This window comes from Prionailurus bengalensis, chromosome A1 (assembly GCF_016509475.1).
Source record: "Prionailurus bengalensis isolate Pbe53 chromosome A1, Fcat_Pben_1.1_paternal_pri, whole genome shotgun sequence".
Taxonomy (NCBI): Eukaryota; Metazoa; Chordata; class Mammalia; order Carnivora; family Felidae; genus Prionailurus; species Prionailurus bengalensis.
In genome coordinates this window covers 195,785,728-195,805,539 of record NC_057343.1, presented here as the reverse complement: position 1 = coordinate 195,805,539, position 19,812 = coordinate 195,785,728, and the positions used below count along the sequence as shown (strand labels likewise).

Below are 19,812 nucleotides of genomic sequence, written 5' to 3'. Positions count from 1 at the left end.
GGATAATTCTTCCATTCTGGGTTAATTATAAAATGCTGATGAGGCTTTCATGTCATAATTAGCATGCTTTAGCTTATTTTATCTCATACCTCTGGGTCAAAATCTGGTTCATTGACTTTTTTTTTTTCAGTGAGTTAACCACAAATTTAAATGGTCTGTAATTATAATGGTGTTTGTTATTGGCCATCTAGTCTATAAACAAACCATGTGTCATACAGCAAGGTGGCAGATTGCCAGCATATCAGTGGTTAGTGATGTGCTGATAAGATGGCTCTCTGGGGTGAAAATAGCTCCAATGTAAAGTGTTTGCCAATGTCTGTGGTGTAAATATTCCCACTGTGGCTGATTTTCAGGCTACCAATCATTTAATACCAAGTTCTCAAAATTCCTAAATATATAATAATAAACTTTTGCAAGACAGTCTGAGCCAGTACCAGCCAGTACATCACTGAACAGTTAATACTTCTAGACACTGGATTCTTATGTTGGAATAGTGATACTTTTAAATTCTCCTGCAATGCCTTCATTCAACTATAACTCATCCACTAAGTGAGGCCATTAAGGGTGCCTTAATTCTAATAATTTAAGTCATAGACTACTTTGAGGAGCTAACCAGAGCTATAAACCTTCTCCACAAAAAAAAGTACACACTAAGAATTATGAATACAATTTCAGAGGCTTCTTGAACTTCTGACACTTGTTCATGGGTCTTTATGGGCTAGACAATTTGGCAAGCAACGTTCTGAAGGTCATTGCTTTAGTTCACTAAGTTTGTGAATTACTAGAGAGCTCAAAAGTCACTGTTGAATTACAAAAGAGTATAATTACCAGCATTTTATTAATCATGTTTGCTGTGTGGCCTCTTTCATTATTGCAAAATGCAGAAATCATGAGGAATTCACAAGGAGATGATGAAGTCAACTATTGAGTAGCATTGAACAATTTGGCTTTAGTTTTTCCCTTTGTTCTACTAACTGTGTGTGAACCATTATATGAGCTAACTCTAAGACTTGCGACATTTGAATTTTTGTTTTGAAATATAAATTTCCTTTATTTATATGGATGCATGTGTGCATGTATATGTATATAAACAAAATCTCAACACTTCCCCCCCCCCCCCATTTAATGCTAGGCTTAATTAAACCTATTGCTCCTGAAAACAAAAAAGAGATCAAAGCTGTAATCAAGCAACAAAATTACTAGCTTCAATTTTAGTGTTGTTTCTTTTTCTATCCATCTACCTACACCAGCAGCATATTTAGTCCTGGTCACTGGGAGTTGATGTTAAAGATGATGACTTTACTAGATCTTCATTTGAGAAGGTCTCTAAAAGATGAGAAGGAAATTCATTTCTCTTCCATTTCTGGAGTTTTGCTTTGCTGAGTCTTTTCAACTTAATCCCCAAATGACCCAAGGATTCTGCTCACCAACATAAACCATCACTGGAGAATTCTGATTCATTAAAGTTGGCTGTTAATTAGCAAAGAGATTTTTAAAAATATATATTGAATCACTTTGAAGATGATTGTTCAGTTAGGAAATAATGATGTCAGAGACCAATAACAGGATGGTTTATCAGTAGGATGGTTCATTCAATTTAGGGAAAATTCAGAGACTAAAAGCTGGAACTTGTATGTTTCAGCGTCAGTAAGAATCTGGGGTTGGGAAGAACCTTCTGGTACTGTGGGCACAGCAAGGCATGCTGTTATAATCACAACTGGGTAAACAGTGAACTGAAAGATATCCTGGTCAGAAACAGAATTTTAGTCTTTGGCTCTTAATGTGGTTTCATCTGGAGCTGTTCTTTGGCTCAGCACACTGGAATGTGAGTTCAACTAACTCACCACATATTTATTGAACCTCTACCATTGTGACAGATATACTACCAGGACCCCAGCAACAGCAAAAATGAACACAAGATACTTCACGCTTTTGAAAAATTTACATTCTGACAAAACAAGGATATAAATCCCTGAAATACGAAGCAGAGTGAGGAAAAAGCTTAAGAGAGAGATTGACAAGTCAGATACCACATCTATTTGAATAAATAAAGCAGGGTTTTATGGAGGTGACACACTGAGATGGTCTTTGAAGGATGGGTAGGACAGCAACAGATGGAAACTAGAGACAAAGAGGGAATTTTATAAGCAAATATGTGCAGCCGGAATAACCAGGGCATATTTTCATAAGAAAAGCAAGTATTCTATTTTGAATAGAATATACATTACATGTGATTATATAATAGAAGAGGAGTCTGGAAAGTTGATTTTTCTTATATGTGCAAAGAGTGTTATATAGGTAATGAAGGATTTAGTCAGTGAAAGTCATAGGATTGAGACTAGTAGTTACTATATGATTGTTTTTTTTTTCCCCTAGATAGTAGACCATACCTCTATGTATGGAGTAAGACTTCAGAAATCCATGTCTAGACAAAACTACGAAAACAACTAAGCCTGTGTTTGGTATAGTTTATGTCTCTTTTGACCCTCCACCATGGCCTTCTCCATCTTCCCATTCTTTTCTAAGTAGAACTTATATCTGATCTGATTCCTGGTGAGGAATGACTGAGAATGATGTGCGGATTAGGAAAGTGGGAATAAATAGTTCTAAGGAGCATCCCCATATTATCAGGAGGATTCTTCAAGTAAGAGGCTTCAAAATTCTAATGTATCACATTAAAAAGGCCAAATATGAGGCAGTAGGATAAAAAGTTTGCTGTGGAAGAACACTGGTATGGTTCCCTTGAGTCATATAAAGTAACATACCATCTACATGTCTTCCTTTTATATCTCACAGGGGCCATTGGTTGTGAGAGTTAGAGCCTGACTCAGAGTTTGGATGACTCAGGACAAACTGTTTCCAAAAGTGAAAATCACTCAAAGTATAGGTGTCATTCTTTACTGGTCATGATTTTTTTTTTTATTTTCATGAACTAGTGAAGGAGCATGAGGCAGTTAGGATGGTGGAAAGGAAGCTAAAACTCAGAAGGTTCTGGGTTTTAGATACAGATTTGGTAGCAATTTGTTTAAATACACACACACACACACACACACATACACACACACACACACACACACACAATTAGAAGTGGGTATATAAGTTGCAAGACTCATTTTGCCTCCCTACTATCATGTAAGAAGGCATAAATTTTACAGGGTGTCCCTTCCTGTAGTATGGTGGCATAAAGGAATGTCAACTCTTTGAGTGTCCCTTTCATGGTGCCTGTCCACTACAGAGGGCTGTAGGGGGGTGCGAGCTGCTGACGGTTAACTGACAAGGGAACTGGGGACCTGCATCTTCAGTCAGCTCCACAAGGTGGCATTCTGTCAGGAAGATGTTCCGCTGGGCAGGTGGCCCCTGTTGGTGGTGCTGAGAGTGCCCCTGTTTGCAGGGAGAGATCACATTCCAGAATGCTGCCCGGAAGCGGCGCGAGAGTAGGTTATAGATAATGGGGTTGACGGCTGAGCTCAGGTAGAAGAAGACACCTGGAACACAGGAGATTAAAAAAGAGACATGTTGAGGAGTGAGAGGCATGGTAGAATGAAGCATAACTATTTAACAAAGGCCTAGCATACCTGTGATTGCCTCTTTTGGAAGTAATAACATATACAAGACTCTAATTGAGAATACAAAATGCTCTGAACAGATCTACCACCTGTGTGTTTAGGAATCAAACACAGAAAGATTAAAGAGTCTTGGAAAAATTTAGGCCGGCATGGGATCTCTCTGAGATGCTTGGCAAATTCCTTTGATCCCCACTTGTTTAATTAAAGAACATGCTCTGATAGCATTAACGAGAGAGATGCTTAAGTATCAGAGGAAAGAGAGATGTTTTTATCTCATTGGAGCTTTGCTTAAATCTATAATTTGAAACTGCAAGTAATGGAGGAATGGTAAATCAGTTAAGTCGTAGTCCCTGCTGAGATATCTTATAATGCTAACTATCTCTTCAAAGAAATATTCCCCAATGCACTTTTCCTACCTAGTCTTTTCCCTTGATGGCTCCTCCCACCTTACTTTTAACTTTATTAATTGTATTTTTCCATTTATTTTTCTCCACCAAATGCCTTGCACACTGACACTTTCCTGTTTGGCACGCATGTTTCTTTTATTTCTATGTCTATTTTATTCCCCAAGACCCAAGATGAGCCTAAGGTTGAGAATCAGAGAACTTTGTTTCTGATCTTACTTAGCCTTGCTCATTCTGTGACTTTAGACGGAAGTGGTACTTCTATTCTTTTCTCTGCAAAATGGGAATAGTAATACCACTCTAACCCACCTCCCTGAATTACTGTGAGGATAAAGTTGAGACGCTATCCACAGAGGGATTGAGAATGGCTAAGAATGTAAAAAAAGTGATAGGTACTGTCATTAACATGTTCGTTGTTGTCCTCATTTATATAGTTCAGGACACACAGAGTGCCATACACCCTATGCACAGAACTGGGCAGGGAGGAATATAGAAGGAGAATATTGCTATGGGCTGTTAATTCATTCAATAAGTAAATATGATTGAATCCTTATTCTCTGCCAGAAACTTTGAGGCACATTGGTAGGCAGTGGATTTAGACTTTGGTCTCCAAGGACATGGAATAGTATTACAGAGGCAAGACCTATGCCTAACTTCAACAGTAAACAAAAGAACTCTACCAAACTATATCTGTTTATATATATGATATATATATACCATATATATATGACTGACAGTCATCCTATGGAAATTCACATAATGGCATAAACACAAGGACCATTATGGTCATGAAGGATTTAATGGGGTGCTTAAATGTTGCCTACCCTGAAGTGGGCAGGAGATAACTGGGGAAGAGATAAGAGAGTACTTCAGGTAGAAGCTAAATGTGCAGAGGCAGGAATGGTTATATTGTGCAGGAATAATGCAGACACGCACAACCCTCTAATTAACCAGTTTGACAAGTATATGATTTATGAATGGAAATACATAACTTGAGGATCAAAAGGCAAGTTGGGGGCATTTTTTGGTAGCATTTAGAAGGTTTAGACTTCATCTGGTTGGCAATGTGGGGGAAGAGAGATGATTTTTAACTGGAAAATATTAATATAAATGTTGTAATTTGAAAATCTTAAAATGGTTGTCTTGATGCATCTGGAGATGTAGAGTCAACTAGTTGTCTCATGTGATCTTGTAGTGTTTTCCAATGTATTTAATCACTTTCTTTTTTCGCAGCTTAACCACAAAGATAAGCTAAGAGCTATAAATATTTTTGAGATTTCACCCAGAATTAGTAATTAATTTAACATGGAGGAATATACTAATGTCAAGGTATAAACCATAACACAAGGCTTCCTGAGTACAAAAGAAAGGATGATTGAATATAGATAACATACATGGCACTCAATATACCTAGGAACTCTGTTGTTTTTGCTTTATGCACACCTGCAACTTAACGTGCACAAGTTGCTTTTATCTGTTTTTTTCTGGTGAGGTCTTTGATGATTTAATGTGCCCATAGAAGCAGCCAGTGACTAGCCAAGGTAGAGGGACAATGTGGTCTGCACGTAAGTCTAACAGTCACCTTTGCTGAGAAAGAGGGATACAGGTGACCATTCTCTGCTCCATTTTGGGAGAAAGAATCTTGAAGTTGGACAACTTGGGCTGGAACACTGTTTTTACTATTTGCCAACCAAGTGACTTTGGGCAAGTCATTTCTTTCTTGTGGAACTGTTCTTTCAGCTGTAAAAGGTGATGATAATATCTACTTACTAAGCTTTTGTGATGACTATAGAAAGATATATAGCATTGTGCAGCTTAAAAAGGCTCTTTAATAGCTATTATTTCATTTACTTCTTACCAACAGCCCATGGTTTGTATAGGGCAGGCATTATTGCCATTTTCCAGTTGAGGAAACTATGGCATGAAGGAATCCACATTCTTCAGATCACACAGGATATTAATAATGGAAATGAGGTGCAAATCCAGGTCCTCTGACTTAATGATCTTTCCATTGCTATTTCCACCCTATTCCATGGTGTCCTTAACAAGCAACATTAAAGTAGCCTAAAAACAGATCCTGATGCCTCATGAATGCCCTTTGGTTAGTTTTCATGAGGATTTAATACTTGCTGAAGACAATATGAGATTTTAGGGACATCGATATTTAATAAAAACCAATTCAGTTATGTGGTCTTTGGATGCAAAACAAAGGAATCACTTCTTAGATCATTTTCCTGCTGTAATCACCAGGCTTAGAGTTGAGGTCTTCAATAAAGTAGGCTCTACAATAGTGATTTGGTGTATTTCTTTTGGATAAGTAACATGCCTAATCAATACATGAATAAAAAATCAAATGTGTTCCTTATTGTATGGTGGGGTCCGCATAATAATTAGTATATATAAATAGAACCTAAGTGAGATTAAAAAGTAGATACTTGTGATATAACCAAACCAGCCAAAATTTTACCTGACACCACATGGATGAGATTGAACACAGCAGCCAGGGATTCAGTCCACTCCTCCACAAAGCTGAAGAAGAGCCGATCAATGTGGAATGGGGCCCAACAGACAGCAAACACTAAGACCAAGACAACTGGAAAAGGATGATGAATGAAAGAGCAAAGGACAGTCAAGGCAAGGATAGGTATATAATGCCCACTCTGAATCCAGCCATTCCTTCTAGCATTTCCCCTCCACCATCTTTTTAATCATTTAATCATTTAATCATCTAGATCCTAAAGAAACTCTACATAGAACATTTACACATGAGAGTGAATTGTATAGGATTTGGGGTCAGTTTCCATATGATTGTATAAGATTTCTTGTACAATATGAGTTTACTTTAGAACGCTTAAAATAGTACTGACTTTGTTCAAAGCTGAAAACATTCTATTGTGGAAAATATGTTGCAAGAAGGTTGCTGGTACCACATAAATGGGTTATATGAATAAAATGATTGGATTCAAGAAATTGGTGTTCTTTTAAGTCCTAGATTAATAACAAACTATTGATACAGTATATAGTGTAAATGTTGTATGAATTTATCTTTTTACTCTATAAATAATTAGAAACTTATGCAAATTCAGTCATTCTGTAAGGGGTGGGAGGGACATAAAGAAAGAAAAATCATGAGCGTTATATTGCTTTACAAGCATCTTTTGATTGAGGTGGAGATGTGTCTATTATAACTTTTCTATGGTACAGATTGCCTCACAATTTTTTTTTGTTTTTACTTTTTGTTTTTATAAAATTACAGATTCACAGAAATACACTATTGCCCAGGGTTTTTTTTTTTTTGTTTTTGTTTTTGTTTTTTTAATTTTCAGCTCCTAAGACAGAGATTAGTGCTACCATATTTTCTCTTTGGGGCATTTAATCTTCACCAATATAAATATGTATGTTTTTTTGTTTTCTCTTCTGAAGTTGTAAAATACTTTTATTTCCCAAGACATGATGCTTGAGATTTCCCTCAGGAAAGTCTTGTAGGGACTAGCGGGGAGATAGGAATATAGATGAAACAAGATTAGTTGTGAGTTGGTAATATTTAAAGCTGGGTGATGGGTACACAGGTGATCATTTTACAATTCTCTGAATTTGTGAGTGCATTTGAAGTTTTCATGGTAAACGGTGTGGTATACCTGTGTGGTGTAGTTTCAAGAATATCTGAATGTTTCTTTTGAGTTTACCAACCCCCCCCTCCCCCACTGCCCTTCTACCAGAAAAAGTCCCTAATCTGCTCACTACTGCCTACAAATCTCTTTAGTTAAAAATTTAATTACTGTTAACATGGAACACTCCAACCCCAAAGGCAAATACTTTACTGTATATTTTATCACAGTGACTTTAATGTGCATACACTTCAAATCTTTTTGCAAGAGCAGATTATGATCAAGGAGGAAGGGGAGAGAGAGATTATGAAGACATGAGGTTTCTTAATAGGGAAAGTCAGGTGCCAACAGGGGCTAAGCGATTTCTAAGATGATGACTACTAGAATTGAAAAGACAGGCTTTAGTGACTTCACAAGATTTTTGCTCATAAACACCACATAGTTAGAGTAAGTGTTTTATATACCTATTAGCCTGAAGGATATGTTTCTTTCAAATCTTTGGTTTTGTCTTGGGAAGTTTATTATAAATCTCCTTTCCTCCTTTCTCATCAATATTTCTCATACGCTAGTGCAGGACTATATATATATCTTAATATTTACTTATTTTTGAGAGTGCGGGAGGGGCAGAGAATAAGGGAGACAGATAATCCCAAGCAGGCTCCAGCCGTCAGTACAGAGCCTGAGCCCAACGACAGATCTCACGAACCCTGAGATCATGACCTGAGCAGAAACCAATAGTCAATGCTTAACTGACTGAACTGAGCCACCCAGGCACCCCAGGACCACATATTTTTATAGCACTCTTTTGGGAGAGTGTAGAGCAATGCCCGGATTTTTAAAAACACCTCATCTATACAAAAGAGTGTATTGTTTTATATAAAATCATATGATGTTATAGGTGGTATGACTGCTTACAGTTACTCTTGGCCACATGTTCTTAATCTGGAATTAAAAGATCCTAGGGAGTCCAAGGATGGGTGTCAACAGGTTCGTGATCCCCTGAAAAGGATTATACAATGTTTGTGTATGTGTATTTGTACATTTTCTGAGGGGAGAGTTCACAGCTTTCATTGTATTTAAAAAAATTTAAAAAGCAACTCATAACACAAAATAGGTTAAAAATAACCTGCTCAGTTTAGAGAGGAAAAGAAATGCTCAAAATCTCAGAGAGTGAGATTTGCCAAATACCTCAGAGAGTATTACAATGACACAATTCAGGGCATTGTTTGAGGGTTAAAAAGTGAAATAGAAACAAAACAGAAAGGTCCTAGGAGGCTGAGAAAACCAAGGAAGACCAGACCTCAACATCTTGTTTCAGAATTTTGATTCTGACCCCAGCAACGCTTTCTCAGTACCAAATGCAACTCCTTTGCTTTCACAAACAAACAAACCCCAAACAAAATGAAGGACTCACACAGCATCTTGGTGACTGATTTTCTGGCAGGTCTTTGAATATTTGCAGTCATTTCATCTGCCCCAAGCAGTTGGTCCTTCTTTAGCTGCAAGGGAAGTGGAAAAGTTGCTAAGGGAGGTAAACATTTTTTTCCTCCTGTTAAGATCTGAGAAATGTAGCTCTAACACTCATTTTGCAGACAAAAAACTGGGACACAAAGAAATGTAAGAATTTGTCAAATGTTTAACAATAAGTTGGAGGTGGAGTTGGATCCAAGTCACCTAAATCAACAGGATCGAGGGTTGTGGCCACGTTGCAATGCAACCATTTATCATACGCTATTCTGTAGAACCCTGGTTATATAGTATGTTAACGTGTATTCTATAAAAAATGTGAAATTCTAAAGTAAAAAAAAGTTAGGTAGGCAATTAATTAATTCATTCATTCATTCAATAATAATCAGATATCTTTTAGAATGGAATCCCTCTGCTATAGGGTAGGTAGGCAGTAGAAAACAAAAACAGATATTGTTTCTGCTTCATAAATTTTATAGTCTTTATTGTGAGTCTTCTCAGTGTCTTTAAGGCACTGATGGACATTATGAACATTTTCCTGGGGGTTCATGTATTACCCTTCCCTCATCCCCACCTTCCACACCCCACATCTCCAACCCCAACCTCAAAGGAGATAGTGCTTCTTTGACTAAACAATTTCCCCCCACCCAACCCTTTTCAGTGGAATACTTACTATATCTTAAGAAGCGCAATCTGAGAAATTCTATGTTAATAATGTTACTGATAAGACTGCACATGTTTCTGAATTTAGATGTGGAATATACTCATCTTGTTGCAAGAGGTGGTGATCCTTGAAGTCTCTAAAAAATGTCAAATATTAACACCACTGTACATGCAATTTTTCCCGCCCTGTTCAAGTCCCATCTACTTCTACAAGACTCTGGTGGCCCTGCAGCCCATTATCCTCTCCTTCCTCTCAACTCCCTTAGCACTGAAGATCTGCATCATTTACCTAGTTGTGGAATTTTCTTCTTTTCAACTTACATATTTTTAGTTTGTGGGGTTATACAACTATAAAGAAACCATAAAGAAAGCTTTAAGGACTCATGACAAACTACTATCAAGTATCTACAAGATAGTACAGTATGTGTTTGTGCTTGATTCTCTAGCACTTATTCTCTTCTTTTCCTACCAATGGTACCATGATTTTCCTTTAGGAAATTAATGCTTTCTCCATTCCTAGGCATTCATTAATTTGGATGGCAATGAGCCCATCTCCAGCTCCAGGTTCAGACCCTAAATAATTTAGCTCCTTTCCATCAGTCACAGTGATTAGATGATTGGAATCAATGGGGTTTCAGATTCTTGCTTGTACTTCTAGGAATTGAAGCTTTATTTATCTCTTATTGGGACCCCTTCTTGTTCTCTGTATGGAATTCTGGAATACAACAGCTATTTTTTTTTCCACCACAAGGAAAGTGCTGGGAGCCATGAATGACCTGTTGTGTGTACTTTGAGGTTGAAATCAACCTTATGGAAAGAAGAGCAAAGAAATAGAAATAAAGCTAGGTCTTTGAGAATATTGTGTGTTTTACAGAATTAAGCTTCATCAAAAGCCAGCTCCACCTCTTGATTTATCAGGTCTATACTGCCCTTCATATTTTGCCAGATTGAGTTGGGGTTCCCTCATTAGCAACGTAGAAAGTTCTGACACACTTATCAGGGCCATCAGGTGGAAGGAACATTCAACTTATTCTATATAGTCTTGGGTAGATTAGGATCAGATTGTTGAATTATAAGAAAATGTATTCCAGTTCAAGATAAAAAAGAGTTTGGTGTGGGTATGTGCAACAGTAGAACAGACTGCTCTTAGAATCAGTGACCTTCCTGAGCTGGATGGCATTTTTATAGAACGCTTTAGAGAAGGTATTTAAAATTAAATAAGAGTTGGGGGCACCGGGGTGGCTCAGTCAGTTAAGCGTCCGACTTTGGCTCAGGTCATGATCTTGCCATCTGTGAGTTCAAGCCCTGAATTGCACTCTGTGATGATAGCTAAGAGCCTGGAGCCTGCTTTGGATTCTATGTCTCCCTCTCTCTGCCCCTGCCCCACTTGCGCGCTCTCTCTCTCTCTCAAAAAATAAATACACGTTAAAAAATAATTTTAAATTAAATAAGACTTGGAAGAGAGGGCCATTAAAAGTTGCCTACAGAGTTAAACAAAGGAGTATCCTGTCTCTCTGACAAACATGTTAGCTCCTAGAAGTCAGGTAGCTCTCAGGACCACACCAGCCCTGAAGCATCACTTGGATAATTAACAAACCTGACCAATCTGTCTCTGAATATACTGGTGCTCTCTACGTACACCCGTGTCTTTACAAAGTAAGGGACTAAGGAGTCTGTGAGATTTAACCCTTCCAAGGTCATCTAGAACTTGGAAATAAGAAAGAAAAATATTATGCAGTTATTAGGAATGGACAGGAGGAAACTGACAATAATGTTATTAATGTAATAGTAAAACAAAATAATGCAGGTGTAGTGCTCATCTCAGTTCCTGGCACATGCTATTCAATAAGTATATATTGTCATTCTGGTTATTGTCCTCAGTTTACTCAAAAGACATAATAAAAACTGAATTTTGGTGAAACAGGGTTATTTATTCATATCTGTGGGGTCACTCATGTGGATTACCGAGTCCCTTCCAGAAATTCTCCCTCTCATGGTAACTGTCACCCACAAGCAGTACTTGTGTTGAGACAAAGAAGCAAACAGATGCACTGAGACAAAAACCTTATTGTTGAAGAGCAATAAATCAAACTGCACATCTTACTAACTCATCACTTAAATCTGCTAAAGGTTCTAATTATTTCCTACTATTTTAATCTTATTTTTTAAGTTTATTTATTTTTGAGAGAAAGAGTGAGAGCTCAAGGGCAGGGGAGGGGCAGAGAGAGAGGGAGAGAGATAGAGTCCCAAGTAGGCTCTGCACTGTCAGCACGGAGCCTGATGTGGGGCTTGAACCCACGAACCATGAGATCATGACCTGAACCAAAAGCAAGAGTCGGATGTCTAACCGACTGAGTCACCCAGGCACCCCCCATACCATTTTTTAAATTTTGTCATTATCACAAGAGAGTCATTCCATAATTTGATTTCAGTCCAAAATTAAGAACAAAGAACAACTATTGAGATCTATTAGTCCCTTCTTTGGGTGGGTTTAAAAGTTCTCATTGGTAATTTCTCTACTTAAAGTAATAGTTTCCTTAAATCAAACATAAAGCAAACAGTTCATACAGTTCTTTTATGAACAGGCTTCCTGTACAGTGTAGTTTGTAACGAAAAGAAAATTATATTAATAATTTCTTACTTTTCAGCTTCCATAGGTTTTAGTGATACAACTAACCAACTAGGGGGAAGAGTGAAAACTGAATATTTATGCATCTTATGCATTGTTTCAGTGGAATTTGAAGGAGGTGGTATAGTAGAATAGAATGCACACAATTTGTCTGGCCAATATTAACTACTGCTTTATGTTTGAATTATTTTATTTCCCTTCAGATGTTTAGCAAAGTAGCTATTCACCCCTTAAGTATTCTCCCCACCCCTGCACTTCTAAAAGTCAAGATACAAAAAGAGGAGTGAAAAATTGTGGTTACTCTACAGGAAGTTCAGAGGCCTTCCTCTCCACTCACTTTAGCTGTGTGAGATAAAAGGTGAAGGGGAGGGCCATGTGGGGGATTCAGGTTGATCCACCACATTTATATATATATAATAATAATATATATTTATATTTATATATTTATATATATGTATAAATATATGTATATATAAATATACATATATATACATATATATACATATATACATATACATACATATACATATATATACATATACATGTATATATATAATAATATATCTAATTTATATATATATATATATATATATATATATATATAAATTCCACCACGTTTATATAGTTTGTGGAGACTAAGCTCCAGAATACCAAGATATACTCCTAGCTTTTGTGTAAATATTTCCGCAATCTGAACAAGATCTGTTTATTAAAAAAAAAAATAGTGCAACTCTGTTTGGCATGGCTGGATTCTGCTACAATTCATAATATATCCTCTTCAATTCAAGTGTTAATGTTGCCCGCAGGAATATAAGTACCAGGTGAGAGACCCAAAAGAGCTTCCCTCCCAGATGGGAAGAAACTTGCCTTGGGGTTGTCTACTTTCCATCTCTAACAGGTTTGAGCCTTGGAGAGCAGCTCAGTGGGTACTTGTATCCTGGAATGATGCAGCAGCACACATATGGCTCCCCTCTTTCTTCCTTGGTCCTGGGATTCCATCAAAGGGAAATCACCAGGAACCATGACCACGTACACAGGGACCAGGTGCAGCTAGAGTCAGGGAGAGCTTTCCTGAGGAAGTGTGGGTGAAGTAGGATTTAAAATATGAGTTAGAATTAGCAAAGCAAAAGGGATTGTGATTGTCAACAGTAGCAACATTTTGGGCAATGATGCAGCAAAGGGTACAGCCTGTGCAAAGGCCCCGAACGCCATAATCTAGGGCCTATTTCTCCTAACTCCGTCTACAGATCTTTAATTCCTCTAGAAGTGATATTCTAAGTCGAGAGTTTTTCCCTGGTGTCCTCTGGGTAACAGCTCATCCTTCCTGAGAATAGGAATGCTCGAAGTTTCACTATACACACAAAGCAAACTAGATAGTTTCTAAGCTGTCATCTGAACTGCCACTTAGCTCCTGATACAAGGTAGCCTTAAGTTCATTACAGCAAAACAAAATGAAACACAAAGTAATTGGTTGGGGTGAGGGATATGTGTTTCCTACTCAAAGTTAAATACTTCTCCCAAATTAACCCAAAATAAATGATTGGTGTTGGATGAGATGGTATTGATAAGTTTGGGGTAGAGATTTCTCACAGGGCTCATGATATGTGGAATCATGCAGAAATCCTTTTCCCCCAGTGATACACACACATTCCCCCAGTGATACACACACATTCTAAAGCTAGTCTGGGGTGACATGTATCTCTGGGAATAGAGGAGCCATCCCTCTAAGAGGAGAATGACAAAACTCCCTGCCTGATTAAATTTACTCCTGTGTCTGGACATCTGTGGTACTTAGAATTTGTTCTTCTTAGTTGGATTCTGCCACTCATCTTAGGCACAGCATGTATTTAAAAGGACCACTTGTGGGGCAGTCATTTCTGATATTCACCTTTCTCAAAGATGCACTGAGATGGGAGTACCTTGACTGTCACAGAATACATGGTGGCAGAGTCATCTTGAAACATATGATGTGAATGTGATGTTTGCTTTGTTTTCCCTTCATTATTAATTCTCGTTGTTCCTGCTCATGGATTTTTCTTTCTCATTTTTTTTTTTAGGTTATTACAGACTGCCAGAGCTATTGGGAGCCTTAGATATGATCTAATGTGACCTTTTCATTTTATAAATGTGAAAACTAACTCCAGGAGAGAGTTGTGTGGCTTGGCTAAAAGCATATTTTATGTGAGCTTCAGATCTGGGAATCTAAGTAGTCCTAAGACTGTTTACAAAACACAAGCTGCCTCCTTAAATGGGCATAAAACTGTCACAGTTAGATTTCATCTCTATGAATTTGGATGCAGAATGTACCAGGAGAGGAATTATATAGACTCACTACTACCCTCACCAAAAGTAGTTTCAGCTAATTTAGATTAGAAAAAAAAAAAAAAACACCAACTTATGAGTATCATATCACCATGAGTATAGGAAAGGAACCTTCTCTAATTATAAGATATGTTGGAAACAAAGTGATAGTGTTTTATTAATTCTGGCTATCACTTATCCCCACTTTCTTCTACTCTATCTTATGTGCTCTGTTCACTTCTTTGTCCCTCAGTTTCCATCTGATCAAGAGAAATCCAAGTTGGTCCCACTCAAGCCATATATATATATATACGTATACGTATATATATATATATATGTGTATATATATACACACACACATATATATATATATATATATATATATATATATATCAGGTTAAAATGCAATATATATATATATATAATTGCATTTTAACCTGATATTTCAACCAAAGGGTCAAAGCAACCATAAGGAACAGTCTCACTTTAAAACTATATATCTGTCCTGGAGTAGAAGATAGAGATAGTTTATGTTATACACAGACCAAATTGGTACAGAGGAAAATTTCAGTGCAGGCGGTAGATGGGGACAGGAGACAACAGGATGTGGAGCAGTTTCTCCTGTGGTAGCCACTTTGTGCTGTTTAAAATGAGCCTCCCCCTCAGGCTTACTGAATCAGGATTTCCCAGGGGGAAGGGCCTGCACTTTGATACCCATAGTAAAATTTCTAGGAACTCCTAGATTTGAAAGCCACAGGCATAGAGGGAAGAATAATGGTAGATGAGTTGAAGGAAATGGTTTACAGTTGTGGTTAGTATTTGCCTGATTTGGGGCCGGTCCTTTAACTTCTGTTTGCCCTCTGAGCTCATTCTGTTTTCCTCTCTGCTTCCTTCCAATTCTGGATTTCTCCAAGTCTAAGTTCTTTTCTCTGAACTTTGAGTCAATGAGAGAGGAAGAGATATACCACCCTAAGCCAGCGAGCTCGGATACTCACTTTGAGCCCCATGAGGTAGTAGAGGACACTGATGACAGTCATGGGGAGGATGTAGAAGAGGAAAGAGGTAACCTGGATGACGAAATTGTAGATCCATATGGGCTTGATGACCGCACAGGTGGCGGAGCCCGGGACCAAGGACCCATTGGGGAAGTAGTGCAGCTTGATGCCGTGAACGCTGGTGTTGGGCAGAGAGGAGAGGGCAGAGAAGCCCCAGACGAGGCCAAGGATCCTGAGAGCCCGCCGCCGGGTGCTCCTCAGTTTGGCCCGGAACGGGTAGAGGACGGCCACGTAGCGTTCCACGCTGACCGTAGTGACGCTGAGGACGGAGGCAAAGCACACCGTCTCAAAGAGGGCCGTCTTGAAGTAGCAGCCCACCAGCCCAAACAGGAAGGGGTAGTTGCGCCACATCTCGTAGACTTCCAGGGGCATCCCAAGGAGCAGGACCAGGAGGTCGGAGACGGCCAAGCTGAACAGGTAGTAGTTGGTGGGCGTCTTCATAGCCTGGTGCCGAAGAATCACCAGGCACACCAGGAAATTGCCGACGACTCCCACGACGAAAATCAGCGCGTACACTGCAGTCACTGGGAAGAAGAAGTGGCTGCGTGGAGGCCCGTAGAGGAAGGCCAGGTAGTCCTCGGTGCTGTTCAGGTATTTGTGGGATGGATCTGCCAGTTCCTGCTGGTGGATCCAGGAAACGTTCTTGTGTTTTTCCATTACTGGTTTTAAACTGCAAGACCTGAGCCTCCTCTGATAGAGGCTTCTGTCCCAGGCTGAGCCAGAAAAGAAAGAGAAAGCAGGAAGGAAAGCACAGACTCAGGGGGGGCGGGAAAGAGGCTGGGGAAGCGTGAGTACTTCAGAAAGGCTGGGCTGCTCAGACCCGGATCCCTTTGGAAGAGATAGAGGCCCCGCCCCTTCACGGGCTGTGGGCCAATGAGTGTGTGTCAGACGCTCAGCCAGAGGACCCCTGGGTTGGAGGGCTGGCTTTGAAGCAGGAGCTGGAGAGGAGCGGGAGACGTTTTTCTGGATTGGAAGGAGCTGGGAAAACAGCTAACACAGAGGGTGATACTCTCACTTAAATAAGCCGTGGGTACTTTGAGCGTGCGTTTTGCAGAGCTGTGGGCGTCTGGATGGAAATACAAAATAAAGTTGCAGGGTCATGGATAGGAGAGTACAAATTTCCATTGATCCTTGTCACCTGCACAGCGTGACAAAAATGGGAGATCAATAGATTTCTCAAGTTATCTTGTTCCGTTGGAAATCCAGGGCTCTCTGGGGAAAGCATGATCAATGTGCCTTTCTGGTTTGTTTGCATCCGCAATAGAATCCAAAGCCTGGAAAAACCCTTGTGCGACATCTAGCCCTGCCGGCTGTCTCTCACTTCGGTCTCTTTTGGCAGTGGCTTGCTGTACTAAAAGGCAGTGGGGTTTAAAATCAGGCACACCCGTAGAAATCATGTAAAGGCATTGGGATTGTTGCTCAGACTCTCCCAGCCTCATTTCCTTATCTGTAAATTGAAGATTTATTCACTGTATTTTATTCAACCAATACTTCTTGAGGGTTCACTGTGTTACCAGGCAATGTTCTAGGCTCTGTGGAAACATCAGCAGACAAGCAAAACAAAGATCTTTGTCATGTGGAGCTTTTCTTACTGTAGGGAATTCTGAAAATATTCAAGCAAACAAACAATAATACAATTTCAGATAATAACTTGTGTTGTGAGGGGAAAGAAGGATATAGGACCGTACACGCATAAGGCTGGGGGTGTTCTTTTATTAAGGATGGTCAAAGAAAAATTACATCAGGAAATGTCATTTGGGCTGAGGTCTGAATGATGAGAAGTCAGTCATAAAAGAGCAAAGGGTGAGGCGCCTGGTTGGCTCAGTCGGTTGAGCGTCCGACTTCAGCTCAGGCCATGATCTCACAGCTGGTGAGTTTGAGCCCCATGTCGGGCTCTGTGCTGACAGCTCAGAGCCTGGAGCCTGCTTTGGATTCTGTGTCTCCCTCTCTCTCTCTGTCCCTAACCCACTCGCATTCTGTCTCTCTCAAAAATAAATAAACATTAAAAAAATTTTTTAAAGAGCAAAGGGAAGTGCATTCCCAGCAAAAGTAATAGCGAGCGCAAAAGTCCTGAGGCAATAATGAGCTTGATGTGTTTCAGAAACATCAAGAAGACAAATGCAGGTGGGACTTAATGAGTGGACAGGAGAGTATGAGTGATTAGCTTGAAGTGACTGGTGGGGACCAGATCATGTAAATTTTTCTAGGATTTGATATAGCGCTTGGGTCTGATTCAGACTGCAGAGAGAAATCTCTGGAAAGTTTTGAGCAGGAGAATTAAGAATGGTGAAGTATTAATAGGATGTAGGCAGGAGGCTGGTGCACTATTCTAAGTAAGAAATAGTAATGGCTGGGTTTACTATGGCAGCAGTAGATTTGAGAGATATCTGAATTCAGAAATATTTTTGCAAGGGATGGTAACTTATGTGGTTGTTGAGAAGATTAAATGAGAGTACTTATCTTAAAGCATCTTATCCTTAAGAGATGCTCACCAAATGTTAATTATTTTTTCCCTTTTATTTGTTAAGTTGAATGATAAAACTGAGACGAAAGAGGTCAAGTGGCTTGTCCAAGAATAATATGTTGGTCACGATGGGGCAGTTTATGCTGCTGTAAGGAATGATATCTCAGTGGTTTAAAACAGCAACAATTTGTTTCTCACTACAAATTCGTCATTGGTCCCTAGGAGGGCCTGTCCCATGCTGTACTCACTCTTGGGACCCAGGCTGATGGGATGATCACTATCTGGGACTTTGCTGATCATTGCAGTAGAAAATGAGCTCTGGAAGGTCTCAGGTAATCATAAGCTCTAGTCCAGAAGTAAATAATACATGCCACCTTTGCTCATGGCTCACAGCTCTTTGGCCAAGACTAATCATGTGCATCCACTCAAACACAATAGGGGCAGGAAATGCTCTCCTACCATGTGCACAGAAGATGGAGAACTGGGAAAATTTGTGGAACAGCCTTAACAGTGACTTAGATAGCAAGTCATGGCAGAGCCAGAACTTGAGCCCTCTCATTCATGATGGGCTTTGTCGTTAAGATCACCATTAAGAAACTTTAATATATATTTCTGATAGAGTTTAAGTATTGGGATGCAGTATCTCATTGAGGTGCAGGGTCATTAAAATTATAAGGGTGAACAGGGGAGTGTGGGTGGCTCAGTCGGTTGAGCGGCTGACTTTGGCTCAGGTCATGATCTCCCGGTTTGTGAATTTGAGCCCTGCATTGGGCTCTGTGCTGACAGCTCAGAGCCTGGAACCTGCTTCAGATTCTGTGTCTCCCTCTTTCTCTGCCCCTCCCACACTCAAGCTCTGTCTCTGTCTCTCTCAATAATATAATAAACAAATATTACCAAAAAAATTAAAAAAAATTATAAGGATGACCAGTAGCAGATGTGAACTCTAGGCTGGGGAAGATACACACTATACAGGAAAACAAATTAAAGATTCAAAGGCATATCTCTGTTGTGAAAGGTAGATTTAATCAAACAGAATGATGTCTAACAAGGGATGCGATAACAGGCTTGATGCAGGGAGATGATATAGAAGTGATAAAGGCATAGACTCTAGTGTAGGCTTGGGGTTCAAATCCTAGGCATTCCTCTTACTAGCTGTGTGACCATAAGGAACTTCTTTAACCTCTGTGAGTCTCAATTATCCCATCAGCAAAATGAGTAAAATGGCAGTACTGCCTTTTAGAATTGCTGGTAGAGTGAAATAGTTCCTGATGAAATGCTCAATACATATTATTTAAAATAGTACAGCATTTTAAATAAGTATGTAATAATAATATATGTGATAAGATAATAATTTAATAATAAAAATGTATTTATTTGGGGGAGGTCAAAAAGACTTAAAGACTGGGAGATGTGGTTGGGAGTGTTACTGTGAAAAGGACTCTTCAGTTTTAATGAACTATCAGTACAGGAGAGCAAGTCAAAGTAGCCGCTAAGAAAGTATATGCACATCAATTCTCCAGCTCACCTGAGTCTGGATCTGCACCTTCTAGCCATGTGAAGATGGTGAGATTGATGAGGAGCATAGTATCCTGAAGGCAATGTTTGACGCAGGTTGGGAATGTTTTGCCTGAAGAAGACGGAAGTGGGATATTGGG

At 39.2% G+C, this 19,812-nt stretch overlaps 1 protein-coding gene across 1 annotated transcript; it reads right to left on the bottom strand.

Annotated features, from left to right (window-relative positions):
* Nucleotides 1-1,923: 1,923 nt before the first annotated feature.
* On the bottom strand, nucleotides 1,924-16,489 carry NMUR2 (neuromedin U receptor 2). The gene is made up of 4 exons (XM_043597774.1): nucleotides 15,634-16,489; nucleotides 8,993-9,077; nucleotides 6,438-6,563; nucleotides 1,924-3,485 (listed from the first exon to the last, which is right to left on the bottom strand). The coding sequence occupies exons 1-4, from the start codon at nucleotides 16,348-16,350 to the stop codon at nucleotides 3,214-3,216; spliced, it is 1,200 nt and encodes a 399-aa protein (XP_043453709.1). The 5' UTR covers nucleotides 16,351-16,489; the 3' UTR covers nucleotides 1,924-3,213.
* Nucleotides 16,490-19,812: the final 3,323 nt, after the last annotated feature.